Source organism: Microtus ochrogaster, chromosome 2, assembly GCF_000317375.1.
Source record: "Microtus ochrogaster isolate Prairie Vole_2 chromosome 2, MicOch1.0, whole genome shotgun sequence".
Classification (NCBI taxonomy): Eukaryota; Metazoa; Chordata; class Mammalia; order Rodentia; family Cricetidae; genus Microtus; species Microtus ochrogaster.
In genome coordinates this window covers 15286167-15300100 of record NC_022010.1, presented here as the reverse complement: position 1 = coordinate 15300100, position 13934 = coordinate 15286167, and the positions used below count along the sequence as shown (strand labels likewise).

Sequence of the window (13934 nt, the reverse complement as noted above, 5' to 3'; positions counted from 1 at the left end):
CTCGAACTCACAGAGATCCGCCTGCCTCTGCCTCCCGAGTGCTGGGATTAAAGGCGTGCGCCACCACTGCCCGGCTTTTCTTTCTTTTTTGAGACAGGGTTTCTTTGTGTAGCCTTGGTTGCCCTGGAACTCACTTTGTAGACCAGGCTGGCTTCACACATACAGAGACCCACCTGCCTCTGCCTCCCTGAGTGCACCACCCCCACCCTGTTACTGGTGTTCTTTTCAGTGTGAATGTAACAATCAGATTTCTCCTGGAGTTCAATACCTTGAATTGAAATTTACAGTGCTTTTGCTTTAGTACAAAACACTAACACAGTTTATTTCTCTTCCAGAAATATTATTCCTTCATTTGTCCTAATGGATATCCAGGCTTCTACAGTGGTCACTTACGTCTATCAGCTTATTGGAGATGATGTGAAAGTAGAGCGAATTGAATACAAAAAATCTTAAAGCTAGGCTTGTCTTGATCATTTTCTGTTTTTTTCCCCCATTTTCTTGTTCAAATGAATGAATTAAACACTTAAGAGGCACACAGTTGTGTCACTTTTATAATATTTTGCACTAAAAGGTATCTTCTGTTTAGAACATAGTTCCTCTAAGATTCTTGTAAACTATAAGAATATCCTTAGCTTGCAGTATATGGTTTCTATGAAAAGAAGTCCACCATACAGTATAGGGCCATTTAAGAAAAAATTATCTTTGTAAATATCTTCCTAGTTGGTATTTGGACTTCATTACAAAACTAGTGCATGAAGAGAAAGAATCCAGAATTTCTGTGTATGTTTTCTCTTCTTTAGTAATAAATGTTACCTTCCATTTAGACTTTCTTGAAAACCTGTGTTTAATTTAAAAACTACAGACTTAAAATCCCAGTAATCAAGAGACAGAGGCTCTTAAGACTTGAATACCACATAGTAAAGGCGCCTTACACCTTTAATCTCTGAACTTGAAAGGCAGAGGCAGGAGAATCTCTGAGTTCAAGGCCAGCCCAGTCTATAAAGTGAGTTCCAGGATAGCCAGAGCTACACAGGGAAACAGTCTCTAAAACAAAACAAGCACAATGTTAAAAAAAGATATCAAGTGCAACCGCAGGTGTGTTAGAGTGAAGGGGTGCACAGCTACAGATGTGTTAGAGTGCAGGGTGCACGGCTACAGATGTGTTAAGAGTGCAGGGGTGCACAGCTACAGGTGTGATAGAGTGCAGGGGTGCACAGCTACAGATGTGTTAGAGTGCAGGGTGCACGGCTACAGATGTGTTAGAGTGCAGGGTGCACAGCTACAGATGTGTTAAGAGTGCAGGGGTGCACAGCTACAGATGTGTTAGAGTACAGGGTGCACAGCTACAGATGTGTTAAGAGTGCAGGGTGCACAGCTACAGATGTCTTAACAGTAGTAGTTCTCAACTTGTAGGTTTTCCCTTTTGGGAGTCAAATGACTCTTTCACAGGGGTCACCTGAGAGAGACCATCAGAAAACAGATATTTACAATTCATAACAGTAGCAAAATTCTATTTTGAGTTATGAGGTAGCAATGAAAATAATGTTATGGTTGGGGTGATCACAACATTAGGAACTTTATGAAAGGGTCTCAGTATTAGAAAGGTTGAGAACCACTGTGTTAGAGTAAAGGCATGTGGTGGCACATGCCTGTCGTTCTCTTCAGGAGGACCAGGCAGGATGGTGTCAAACATGAGACCTGCTTCGTAGCTTATGAACACTGTACCATGCTGACAATAAGTCAGCAGTGATTCTTAAGTCCTCCTGCTGCTAATGTGTTTATCTGTTTGTAACAATAATTTCTTTTTGAGGAGGTTTCACTATGTAGCCCTGGCTTTCGTGGAATTCAAAGTGTAGACCAGGTTAGCTTGGAACTCAAAGAAACCTGTCTTTCTTCTCAAGTGCTAGGATTAAATATATATGCCAACACGCTTGTCTTATCCATAGGTTTATAATTTATATTTACTAGCAAATATTGAGTACCTGCTCTACAAGTTATGACCTACACGTGCTATTTTGTGTAAATATTTTTCAGTTTTCCTACTTTAATCAAGAAAAATCTTATATAATACTCAACTATTACTATTTTGGAACTGATTATAAGCTGAAAGAACAATTAATATATTTGCCAGATTGAAAAAAAAATCATACCAGGCATAGTGGTGCACACCTTTAATCCCAGCACTCAGGAGGCAGAGGGCAGGTGGATCTCCGTTTGAGGCCAGCCTGGTCTGAAGAATGAGTTCTAGGACAACCAGGGCTACACAGAGAAACCCTGTCTTAAAAAACAAAAACAAAACAACAACAACAAAAGAGGCGCTGGTGCTCTTCTAGTGGACCTGGGTTCAATTCCTAGTACCCACATGGCAGCTCACCAGTATAATCCCAGGAGTTTCAATACCTTTGCACAGACAAACCTGCAGGCAAAACGCCAATGCACATAAAATAAATTTTTAAAAATTTAGTGTATGTGGCAAGTAAAATTTTAATTGTTCCTAGCTAGAAACAAGCATACATTACACAGATATCATTGGTACACAGAAGCATATAGGATGAAGAAGGCTGTGTCAATTTCTCAACAACTCAATTGACATACTGGTGACTAGCACTATCCATACATGACTCACAACTCTTCCCTGTCTACCTCTGGCTCAGCATCTGGATGTTGGCTGATGGCTGACCTTGGTCTGGAGACTTTGGGGCTAAGATGGGGTGTCCGGTTCTTGAATAGACATGGTCTGCATGCACTCATTCAGTAGATCTTCTTCCTTTGTTCCTTCACTCGTGCATGGCTGAGAACCATCTGAAGAAACTGAAGGGAAGAGAGGAGTTTATAGTCTGTTTTGGAAATAAAATTTTTATTATATGTGTATGAGTGTTTTGCCTGCATGTGTGTCTATGTACTTATTCTGTGTGTGCGCACAACTGGGTCCACAGAGGGCAGAAGAGGACCTCAGATTTGGAACAAGAGTAGTGGGTGCTGGGGATTGCAGGTTCTCTGAAAGAGCAGCTGATGCTCTTAACCACCGAGCCTTATCTCCAGCCTCATTATTTTTTGAGACAGGGTTTTTGTAGCTCTGGCTAGCCTGTAACTTGATACCAAACTGGCCTCCTAGTCACAGAGATCCACCTGCCTTTGTACCCCGAGTGCTGGGATTAAAGGCATGTGCCAACATATATGACTGGATATAAAATTCTAAGCACCTAAAAAAAAAAACCAACAACAACAAAAAAGGCGCCAAAGCCAAGGAGAAACCCTGTCTCGAAAAAAACAAAAACAAAAAAACAAAAAAAATTCTAAGCACCAACAATGACAATAGTGACAAATCTTGGAGGACTAGGGGTATAGGTCCGTGTGAAGAGCATATACCCAGCACAGAAAAAGAACAGACCTGATTCTCACTCTTTGAGTAGTACTAATTCTCCTTTTTCCCCTGGTTTTCAATATATGGTTTCTTTGTGTGTAGCTCTCATTGTTCTGGAACTCACTCTGTAGACCAGGCTGTCCTCAGACTCACAGAGATCCGCCTGCCTCTGTCTCCTGAGTGCTGGGATTAAAGGTGTGCGCCACCACCACTGCCTAGCAAGTAGTTAATTCTTTTAAATAGAAGCATACACTATTTGATGTTTAGTTGGTTTGGTTTTTGAGATAAGGTATTACTGTGTAGCTCTGGCTGTGTAGACCAGGCTGCCCTGAAACTCAGAGATTCCCTGTGTCTGTGCTGGGACTTAACTTACGTCATAATGTTGCCGTGGTTAGTTTTTACTTGAAATGACAGATCTCATCACACTTGAAATTTTTAATCAAGACATAATTAAAATGATTATCTGATTTGGTATATTTTAAAGTGTTCAAAAGTGCAAGGCAGGCATGGTAATTCTACCCACTAGTACTTGGGAGGTGGAGGCAGAAAAGTCAGGAGTTCTAGGTCCACCTGCGCTACATGAGACCATGTTTCAAAAACAGAAATCCTTTAACTCCATTTATATGTGTGTATGCCTGCTTAATTCCACATTTACCTGGTAGCAAGAGCAGTCCGCTTGGTCTTCTAAAACTCCTCAGTGACTTGCATCTTGTGTTCAATGCATATCCAATTTTTACCCTGTGACAAAGGGAAATATTTTAATTGGAGACACCAAAGTGACCACTGCTGGGAAACTCAGAAGAGTCTCCACTAGCTGCTGGCTTTACCAAAGGCCCTTCATTCTCCAGTCTCCTGGATTGCAGCATGTTATCACACAGTTTGAATACTAAAGCTTCTGTTGTTGTAAACTATAGATTTGTTATTTTGAGACACAAGTCTCATATAGTCTAGGCTTGCCTCAGATTCACTCAGTAGACCAAGATGCCCTTAAACTCCTGATCCTCCCAAGTACCGAGAGCACAGGCTTATGCCACTATGCCTGCTGACGGCAGCTTTTCTCCTCCTTCCTCCTGGCTTTACAGTCCTCCCCTTTGCGGGATCACTATGGGCTGCTTCTGGAGGCGTTCCGTCATTTGGAACCTGAATGAGAAGAGTAGACTATCTCTAGCTGACCCAGAACTTCTTTGTTTATTGTTTATGGGGTGTCTCAATATGGGTGCATGTATGAGGTCAGAGGACAGCTTTGGGGACTCTGTTCCCTCCCCCTCCCCTGGGTTCTAGGGATCAAACACAGGTTGCTTTTACCTGCTGAACCATCTTGCCCTGATTTAAAAATGTTTTCAAATCTCCTAATTATATTGTGAAGAAGACTGATATAGCTGGGTGTGGTGGCACACCTGTGCTTCCAGCATGTGGGAAGCTGAGGCAAGAGGATTTCCATGAGTTTGAGTCATACCTGGGCTATTTGTCATGGCACAGAAACTCCAGCTCCCTGAAGTGTCATATCCCACTCATCTCAATAAAGAAGAAGTGGCCCCTTCGTCTGAGTTTAGCAGAGTGAACATATAGGAAATAAGAGCTTTAATATCACCCAGGAGGATCCCCTTCAGACAGAACTAGGTATTGTTTTTCCTTCTTTTTTTTTTTTTTTTTTTTTTTTTTTTTTTTTTTTTTTTTTTTATAGACCAGGCTGGCCTCGAACTCACAGAGATCCACCTGCCTCTGCCTCCCGAGTGCTGGGATTAAAGGCGTGCGCCACCACCGCCCAGCTTGTTTTTCCTTCTTAACCTCAAGAAACAGACCCTTCTTTGTGTCTCAGTGGCCGCCAGAGGGAATGGATGATCATTTCAGGTGCTGCAGGTGCAATGTTCCAAGAGTCCTCTCTCTCCAGGTGGTGTCGCCACGGAGTGCAGGGGGGATGCTGTTTCTGTGAGTAGCGGGAGCTGGTATGGCTCCTGTGATGTGTGAGGACACCTGTCACACAAACCACCTGTTAGGAGACCCTTTCATTTCTCATAAGAACTGACAAGAAACCAAGAGGAGGTGCACCTGCCTGGCTTTTGTGAACCATGATGAAACATATGCATGTACTGCCGCTTCATTAAGGTCCTCAGATAGCTGGAGTTACAGATCTTAGCGATGCTGCACAGGTAGCGCTTCTGGCCTGAGCTGAGTTCCGGATGCTGAAAGACAGAATGAGGGGTCTACTGACTGCTGTATTGTAGAAGGCTCACAGGTAAGCCCTAGAACCAGGAATATTAAACACACAGAGTCATCTCTCCTAAGGGACAGATGTATAACCTGTGATTAATAGCCTAGTGACCTTTGCATTATCTGTGTGGCCAGGAAACACCAAATCCTCCCCAAGACCCTTATCAAAAAAGACCCTTGAGCCTCTTTCCTCAATTAATGTATAGTACTATCTGTGTTTTGCAGAGTTTTGATGTAGTCATGCATTAAGTTTTGCTGTGTACACATGATTGAGTTCATTATTACCACAAAGCTTTTCCCCAAATTGTGCTGTGCTTACCTGTGCCTAAAATAAACTACCTGAGGTCAAACTTTTGAAGCTTAAACCAACACCAGCTTCTGAGTTGTGTTGAACTGAACTGCCTTATCTGTCACAGACTGAAACTCTGCTGGCCTTGGTTCCCAAGACCCCCTCACTGTAGAACACATGTTAGCAGTCTTTTTACTGAAAGGATAGATGTTGAGGGTGGTCCCACTTCATCTATATGGTTTTCACAAGCAAATTTAGCTGACTCAACTTTGCCAAAGGAGAAGAAAATGACCACTTATTTAAACATACAAATGGTTCTGGCTGCCATTCCACAGTAACGCAGATCTTGAAAGGAGGGGGCTGTGCTCTCTGTCTGCAAGCTTTAGAACCCCCACCTAGCTTCTCAAGTTGGATATCTTGCCCTTTTTAATCTATTTATTCATTTACCTATTTGTTTAATTTATTGTGCATGTGTTGGGGAGGTACTGGGAGTGGAGTCAGGGGACAACTTGCAGCTTTGGGTTGTCTTCTTCCACAGTGCAGATCCCAGGAATACAACCCAGGTCCAGGCTTGTGTCAAGCACCTCTCCAAGCTGAACCTTCTCCTCCCCGCCCTTGCTGTCTTACTATGGTGGTTTTTTCGAGACAGGGTTTCTCTGTGGCTTTGGAGCCTGTCCTGGAACTAGCTCTGTAGACCAGGCTGGTCTCGAACTCACAGAGATCCACCTGCCTCTGCCTCCCGAGTGCTGGGATTAAAGGGTTTCTCTGGTTTTGGAGCCTGTCCTGGAACTAGCTCTGTAGACCAGGCTGGTCTCGAACTCACAGAGATCCACCTGCCTCTGCCTCCCGAGTGCTGATTACTATGGTGTTTTGAGGGACAAGATGGTACCTGAAAGCAGCTTAGTTTGCTTGGTCTCAACTAAAGATACATCTTTTCCGGGAGCAGAAGAGTATCTGCTGCCTCTGTTGACCATACTGTAAGTTAGTTTACAACCTAAGTTTTTAAAAAAGTATGTGTCTATATGTGGGTATGTGCACACAGAATGCAGAAAAGGGTGTCCAGTCCCCTGGAGTTGGAGTTACAGGTGGTTGTGAGCCTAGACATGGGTGCTAGGGCTAAACTCTGGTCCTCTTAATCACTCAACCATCTCCTCAGCCCCTAATTTTTTTTTTTAAAAACATGGCTTCAAACATCCCGTGCTGGCCCTGACCTTGAAATGTAACAGAATGACCCTCAATTTCTGGTCCACCTTCCTCCATCTCCTGAAGACAGGGATTACAGGTGTGTACCACCATGCCAGGTTTTATCATTTAATCTAATTTGACTGAGTGTACTTCCTTTTTAAAAGAAACATGTCCTTCCTTAAGATGCACAACTCAGCCAAGTGGTGGTGGCACATCCCTCTAATCCCAGCACTCAGGAGGCAGAGGTAGGCAGGTCTCTGAATTTAAAGAGAGTTCTAGGACAGCCAAGGCTACACAGAGAAACCCTGTATTGCCCCCTCAAAGATGCAAAACTCAGTTATTGATGTATGTATACATACACCTAGAATTTACATTATTGAATAAGTCATTAATCCAAAGAGGAGTAGGAAAGTTGGCCAGAAGAACCTACCAGTCCACTAAGCTTTATTAGATCTCATTACAGATGGTTGTGAGCCACCATGTGGTTGCTGGGACTTGAACTCAGGACCTTTGAAAGAGCAGGCAGTGCTCTTAACCTCTGAGCCATCTCTCCAGCCACCCTGGGTTGTCTTAAAGTCCTGAGCTCATGCCACCCTCCTGCCTCAACCTCCCCAGTAGCTAGGACTACAGACACATGCCACCATACTTAGTTCTCACAGGTTTGATCATTAATGAAGAATAAAAATCAATAGTTCTGCCAGGCAGTGGTGGGACACGCCTTTAATCCCAGCACTTGGGAGGCGGAGGCAGAGACAGGTGGATCTCTGAGTTCGAGGCCAGCCTGGTCTACAGAGTGAGTTCCAGGACAGGCTCCAAAGTGATAGGGAATCTATAATCCTTGTAGTCATTCATGAATTTATTCAATATACTTACTGACTCTGCTTTGGGGATGGGTGAATTTTGTTTCTGTTTTATTTGTTGTTGAAACAAGGTTTTACTATGTGGCCCTGGCTGGCTTCTGACTTTCTACATAGACCAGGCTGGCCTCAAACTCAGAGAAATTTACCTTCCTCTGCTTTCCCAGTGCTGGAATAAGGCCTGTGCTATCTCATCAATTCTTTCTGAGGACATTTTTTTAAGTGTCAGGAAAATACAACAGGCCAGGTAAGCTGAAAATTTCTGGCAACCGCCAGGAGGAGGGGAATGGAAAGAAAGTCAGGTATGAAAGTCAGAGAACCAGGGAGAAAGCCTAGAGTGCCAGGGACAGCATGCCTAGGCTTTGGCCAGTATCCAAAAGGAAGAGCTACAAGAAAAAATGGAAGCAGACAGGCTTCACAGTGTTGCCTGACCACTGCTCTGCAGGAGGCTGCCTTCACACACAGACTCCTTGACAGTGTTCTGGATACACCATGTAGTCTTCTGGGCCTAAACTTCTATCCGAGTAGTTTATCTTCAGTCACAAGTTCTGGATCTATAGCTTGGTGTAGATTACTTGGTTAGTATGCATGGTGCCCTGGGTTTAAGATTCAGCTTCCTTCAGAAACATTTCAGAGGCTGGCAATATGGCTTAGCAGGTAGAAGTGCTTGCTGCCAAGCCTGACTGCCTGAGTCTGCTCCCTAGGTGAAGGAGAGTACTGGTTCCCACAAGTTGTTCTCTGACCTGCACACAGACAACTATAGGTAAATTTTTACTTTAAATTCTGGTCTTACCTTTAGAAAAGATGAATCTGTCACTGATTTAGGTATATGAATTGTTTGGATTTGAGTGGTTTTCCATAACTCCTGCAGCTTGGCAATGTGTGAGTACACTCTGTGCCCCTCTTTGATTCTATCTGTAGACAAAGATCATTAATAATTATGAATATATATCTATATTTATACTTGTGAATATCCTGAAGCAGTTATACAAGTATTTTAAGTCAGATAGTTAAAATTTGAGGTAATGTATAATATGTATGTCCTTTATTTTTAGAGCATACAAACATCAGAAATGGACATGTCTCCAAAGATGTTAATACATAGCCAATATACACTTTGAAAGATGCTCAAAAGCTGGGCAGGGTGGCCCATGCCTTTCATCCCAGCACTTGTGAGGCAGAGGCAGGCGGATCTCTGTGAGTTCAAGGCCAGCCTGGTCTACGTAGGGCAGCCAGAACTGTTAGAGAAATTCTGTCTCAAAAAATGTTCAGAATCGGTCTACATGAGCTAGTTCCAGGACAGGCTCCAAAACCACAGAGAAACCCTGTCTCGAAAAAACCAAAAAAAAAAAAAAAAAAAAAAAATGTTCATAATCACTCATCAGCAGTTTAGTGCAAAGAAAAATAAGATGCAGGCCGGCAAGATGGCAACCTGAGTTCAATCCCTGGACTGTAAAGTGGAAGGAGGGACATTACTCCACAGAGCTGTTCTCTGGTATTCCCTACACACACCTGTGCTACCAAGACAGTAAACCACCTCCCCTTGCCCTGGAAAATTAGTAAGAGGCCTTGAGGAGATGATGTTTTTCTCTTAACTTCATCAAAAAGAGGTATCTGAAAAGTGCTCCTTGTGAAATAGCTGATGGTTTTGAAGCTGTTTGTGTAGGATTTCCCTTCAGTCCATGTGTAAACAACAGGTATGCCCTCTGCTTTCCAACCAATGCTAATTCTCAACACAGTTCTTTTAGAATTCATTGGTACTAAAAAAAATATTATAGAGTCAGGGTTACACACAGAAACCCTGTCTCAAAAACATAGATTAACATAAGAGAAAGAAGTGATCTTTGAAACTCTGAAAAGCGTTTCAAGTTTACTGAGGATGTTAAAGTCCATTCTTTAGGGCTACAGCTCAGTAGCTGTCTAGCATGCACAGAGCCCCACATTCAATCTAGTGAAGTCTGTTTTACATTTGCAGATGTGTGAGGTGGGGAGAAAATGGGAAAGCAGGATGAAGTCAGAGAACAACTTAAAAGAATCGGTAGGTTCTGGGGGAACTGAAATCAGCTAGTCCATTTTGCCAGCCCTTTGAGCCTATTGTTAAAACTCCATTGTGTAATTAGTGTCAAGCAAACTGGCTTCTCTCAAGTCTGCAATCTACATGCATTACCTGCTTTATGCTGCTCACCAGTGCCTTTCGAATTCTGGTGATAAAAGCGTCCAGCTGACCTGTTAGAAAAGAACACACATAATATATAATCTGGCAGCTTGATAGCCAGTGAAGACAGAAAGTCCAGTGACAGACAGCTCACGTGCTTTTTTACTTTTCCTGTTTCCATCAATGTCTTGCAAATTTTCTCCAGGACGAGAGTGAGTGCATTACTAGGGGATAGCACCCAGGGCTCACAAATGCTAGGCAAGTGCTCTACCACTGAGCCATCTCCCCAGTTCCACTTTCGTAGCTCCCCAGTCTAATTCTTACAGCGATACCAAGTGAGTAGTTTGGTTCCTGTACGCAGGATATCTTTTTTGTTCTTTGATAATTTCAGTACTGAAAAGAATAACTATTTTGTGCTGGAACTACTAGTAAATTGAACCAGAACTGGCCTGTAACGTTTCCAATCTTGTATCGGTTCTTTTTACTTTTCTCAAAAAATTAAATTGCTTCCTGCAGTTTCTCAATAACTGTGAGTTCATTGAACCAGCACACCTCCAAGCATTGTGAAGAACATGAAAGAATCTGACATTTCATCTTTAAGAAGTCTTAGCAGCAAATATATACATACGTACAATAAAATGTACATTTAATATGAATATATATTTAATAAATGTAAATATGTATTTCACAGCCATGGATTCAGCAAGCGCCATGGTTGTGAACCTATCTGAATCCCGGTCATCCTGCTGCTCTTGATTTTAAGGAAGCAAAAGTGGGGGACGGGGACAGGGAAGCATGGTTAGCCGCCCTTAGCCTTGACATCAGAAGCCTACGGTAATCGCTATCCAGGAAACAGTTAAAACCCGCCCGGGCCAGGAGTCGTAGTCTACACCCGCCATCCCTACACTCTGAAGTGGAGCAGGAGAACGAGTAGTTCAAGACCAGCCTGAGCTACGTGACTGTGCATCAAGAAACCAATCTGCCAAACAAGTCAAGATCAACTTGCTAGCACACAGCTCCATCCGACAAAAGAGGCTGCCAACGTCTCAGGGAGTGGATTGGTGGCGGGGCTGGGGGACTGGGAGCCGAGGGGCTGGGTCTTCGGCTCCCGCTGGGTTCGCAAGGCCCTTTCCGGGGCTGAAAGCCCGAGCGGGTGACAGTGGCTGTCCTGCTCCTAGGACGCCTGGCAAGCCCTTCCCCTCGCCAGCAGAGTCCCGGCCTCACCAGGGGCCCCATCTTAAGCAGGGGTTCCCGGGCCTCACCCGTCGCCGTCTTCCGTCCTGGCCAACGCGGGCAGCTCGGCGGCCCCGGGAGAACGGCTCGGCATCCCGTCGGTACGCGTGCGCCACGCCCGCTGTGAGGCCGTGTCCTCCGGCTCTACCCTCCGACCTTGTCCGAGCGGCTTCGGGACGGTGCCGAAGGCGACCCGAGCCCCTGGAGCTAGACCCGGGTTGGAGGAGGCCTCAGGTGACCAGGCTTCTGCGCCTTGGCATCTCTCCGTGACAGGGACGCGTCTGGGAAAGGTCACACACACGCTCCCTTAAAGCAAAAGGTGTCTTCCTCCTCAGTATTCCAGACCCTCAGCGGATCTGCAAGTCTTGGGTTGTCACCCTAGGAGTCAAACCCAAGAACAGTGCGCCTGCCCTCGGGTGCTGAGCGTTATTCGCGATTCGCTATCACCTAGGCAACCAGCTTCGTCCGTGGACCAACCGACAACTCCCCGCAGCTCTCTTTGCGCACGCGTGAAACCTTCTCGTTTTTCTCAGGACGCGTTTTCAGGAGTTTTGGCTCTTGGGACGCTCCGTAGTCGAAGGTGTGATACGTACCAGTGACGATCTGGGTCGTGATTGGCTTGTACCCAACGCCCCCGGAACTCAGGGGTCCTCGCGCGAAGGCTGAAGGGAGTGTAGCAGGCGGCAGAGAACCCGGCCGGCTGGAATGCCTCGGTACGCGCAGCTAGTTATGGGGCCTGCGGGCAGCGGGAAGGTGAGGCTCGAGGAGCTGCGGTTCGTGGGCTCTGGGGCCCCGGGGCACCCTGGGTAATTCGCTTCCGCTCTCTGCTTGTACTTTGTTTTTGTTGGGAGAGTAAAGGCAAGCGTTAGTAGTTACTGGGGGCAGGAGAGGCGGCTGAGCGCGTAAGAGCTTGTTCTGCTGTTCCAGAGGACTCGAGTTCGGGTCCCTGCACCCACACACAGTTGTCACTCCAGCCCAAGGCCTCTGCGAACGGTGCATCCATGTGCACGTGCCCACACAATACAGACTTTTAAAATAATAACAGTATTAGGATACTTTTGCTCCAGGAACTGCTCTGGTCGTCCCAAATGTTCTCATAACCACTCCGTGAGTTTGGGCCTATACTCATTCTACAGATTAAAGAAAACGAGATACGGTTAGTTCTGGCCAGAATTTGAGTCCATTATTGTCTAATTTCAGATCAGGCCCTCTGCCACACACCCAGAATAGGGTCTTGTTCGTCACTGTTAGTCAGAAGTTTGAGCGTTGGGTTCCATCGCAGCCCGGGGAGGTGGGAGGGGAGAGTTGGGTTATGGATTTCTGAGGTATGTCTCCCTTGTGTGCACTGCCCAAAGAGACCGGAAGAGGGTGTCGCTTGCAGAAATCCCAGATCTTCAACAAGAGCAGCAAGTGCTCTTAAACACTCAGACATCTCTGCAGTTCACAAAGAATGTGTATTGCAGCTTTTTCAAGACAGGGTTTCTCTGTAGCTTTTGGAGCCCGTCCTGGAACTAGCTCTTGTAGACCAGGCTGACTTCGAACTGCCTCTGCCTCCCGAGTGCTGGAATTAAAGGCGTGCGCCGCCACCGCCCTGCTGTATTGCAGGTTTTCATTCTTTGTGTGTGTGTGTGTTAGGTGTTTTGTTGTTGTTTGTTTCTGAAACAGTCTCACTAGCTTTTAACTGGCCTGGAATTCATTGTGTAGCCCATGGTGTCTATCTAGTCTCCAACTCAGAGATACGCCTCAAGTGCAGGGATTAAAGTTGTGCACGACTATTCCCAGCCCCTAGGCAACAGCATTAGTAAGGCTGTAGCTGTGGTGTGCTTTTGACCCCAACACTTGGGAAACAGAAGTCAGGAGAATCTTGAGTTTGAGGCCAATCTGAGCAACACAGCAAGAAAGACCCTGTCTCCAAGAGAAAAACAAAATCTAGTTTCCTGATTGGCTGACCAGTGATTGGGGTGGGCTATTAGAATAGGAAAATGAACAGCAGATGCTGAGGCCTCCAAGGGTGGAGTCAGGGGGTTGATAAACACAGCATGCCTCCTGGCCTGAGTAGGCTTCCCATGTAGATTCCAGAAGTGCAGAATGTGGGGGTGTACACCTCGAGTCCCAGCACTCTGGAGGCAGAGGCAAGTGGATCTCTGTAAGTTTGAGGCCAGCCTGGTCTACAGAGCGAGGCAGAACAACACAGTGAACACCTGTCTCAAAAACAGCACCTTCCACAAGTGGGGCTGAGTAGCACATGCCTGTTACCCAGCACTGTGGGCGTGGATCAAGAGGAAAATTGTAGGTAACATAGGCTGGGATCTAGCTTGGTGGTAGGCGCTTGCCTGTTACTGACAAGGCCCTGAGTTCAGTCCCCAGCACTGTAAACAGCAACAACAACAATAAGTTTTAAAAAGTTGAGTTTGGTTGTTTTTGAAGACAAATTCTTCCTGTGTAGTCCACGCTGGCCTTAAACTCATGGTCCGCTTGCCTCAACTTCCTTTGTTCTGGGATATAGGAAGGCACCCCCATGTCTGGAAAAAGTTACTTAGAATTTTATAGTTACCTTCATATTATGAGGAATATACTCATAATTGTTTTTTATTTTTTTTTATTTTTATTTTATTTTATTTTTTTTTTTTTTGGTTTTTC

The 13934-nt window shown here is 45.1% G+C and overlaps 3 protein-coding genes across 5 annotated transcripts in view; 2 read left to right on the top strand and 1 right to left on the bottom strand.

The window, feature by feature from the left end:
* Positions 1-825, top strand: part of Vps29 (VPS29, retromer complex component) — a 9146-nt gene extending 8321 nt beyond the window's left edge. For both annotated transcript variants that reach the window (XM_005344455.2, XM_005344454.3), the window contains one exon: positions 336-825. In XM_005344455.2, coding sequence (XP_005344512.1) covers positions 336-453 — 118 coding nt within the window. In that variant the 3' untranslated portion in view covers positions 454-825. The remainder of the gene's footprint in view (positions 1-335) is intronic.
* Positions 826-2299: 1474 nt separating this feature from the next.
* On the bottom strand, positions 2300-11792 carry Fam216a (family with sequence similarity 216 member A). Its single transcript, XM_005344453.3, has 7 exons — positions 11324-11792; positions 10074-10132; positions 8700-8821; positions 5418-5547; positions 5167-5338; positions 4020-4102; positions 2300-2811 (listed from the first exon to the last, which is right to left on the bottom strand). The coding sequence occupies exons 1-7, from the start codon at positions 11386-11388 to the stop codon at positions 2702-2704; spliced, it is 741 nt and encodes a 246-aa protein (XP_005344510.1). The 5' UTR covers positions 11389-11792; the 3' UTR covers positions 2300-2701.
* Positions 11793-11921: 129 nt separating this feature from the next.
* Positions 11922-13934, top strand: part of Gpn3 (GPN-loop GTPase 3) — a 12443-nt gene continuing 10430 nt past the window's right edge. The window contains exon 1 of one of the 2 annotated variants that reach the window (XM_013349756.2): positions 11922-12007. Coding sequence is in view for 1 of the 2 variants with exons in the window: in XM_005344452.3 (XP_005344509.1) it covers positions 12000-12047 (48 nt within the window). In the remaining variant the exon portion in view is untranslated. Of the gene's footprint in view, positions 12048-13934 lie in introns of both variants that reach the window. The other variant, XM_005344452.3, reaches the window with a different exon arrangement.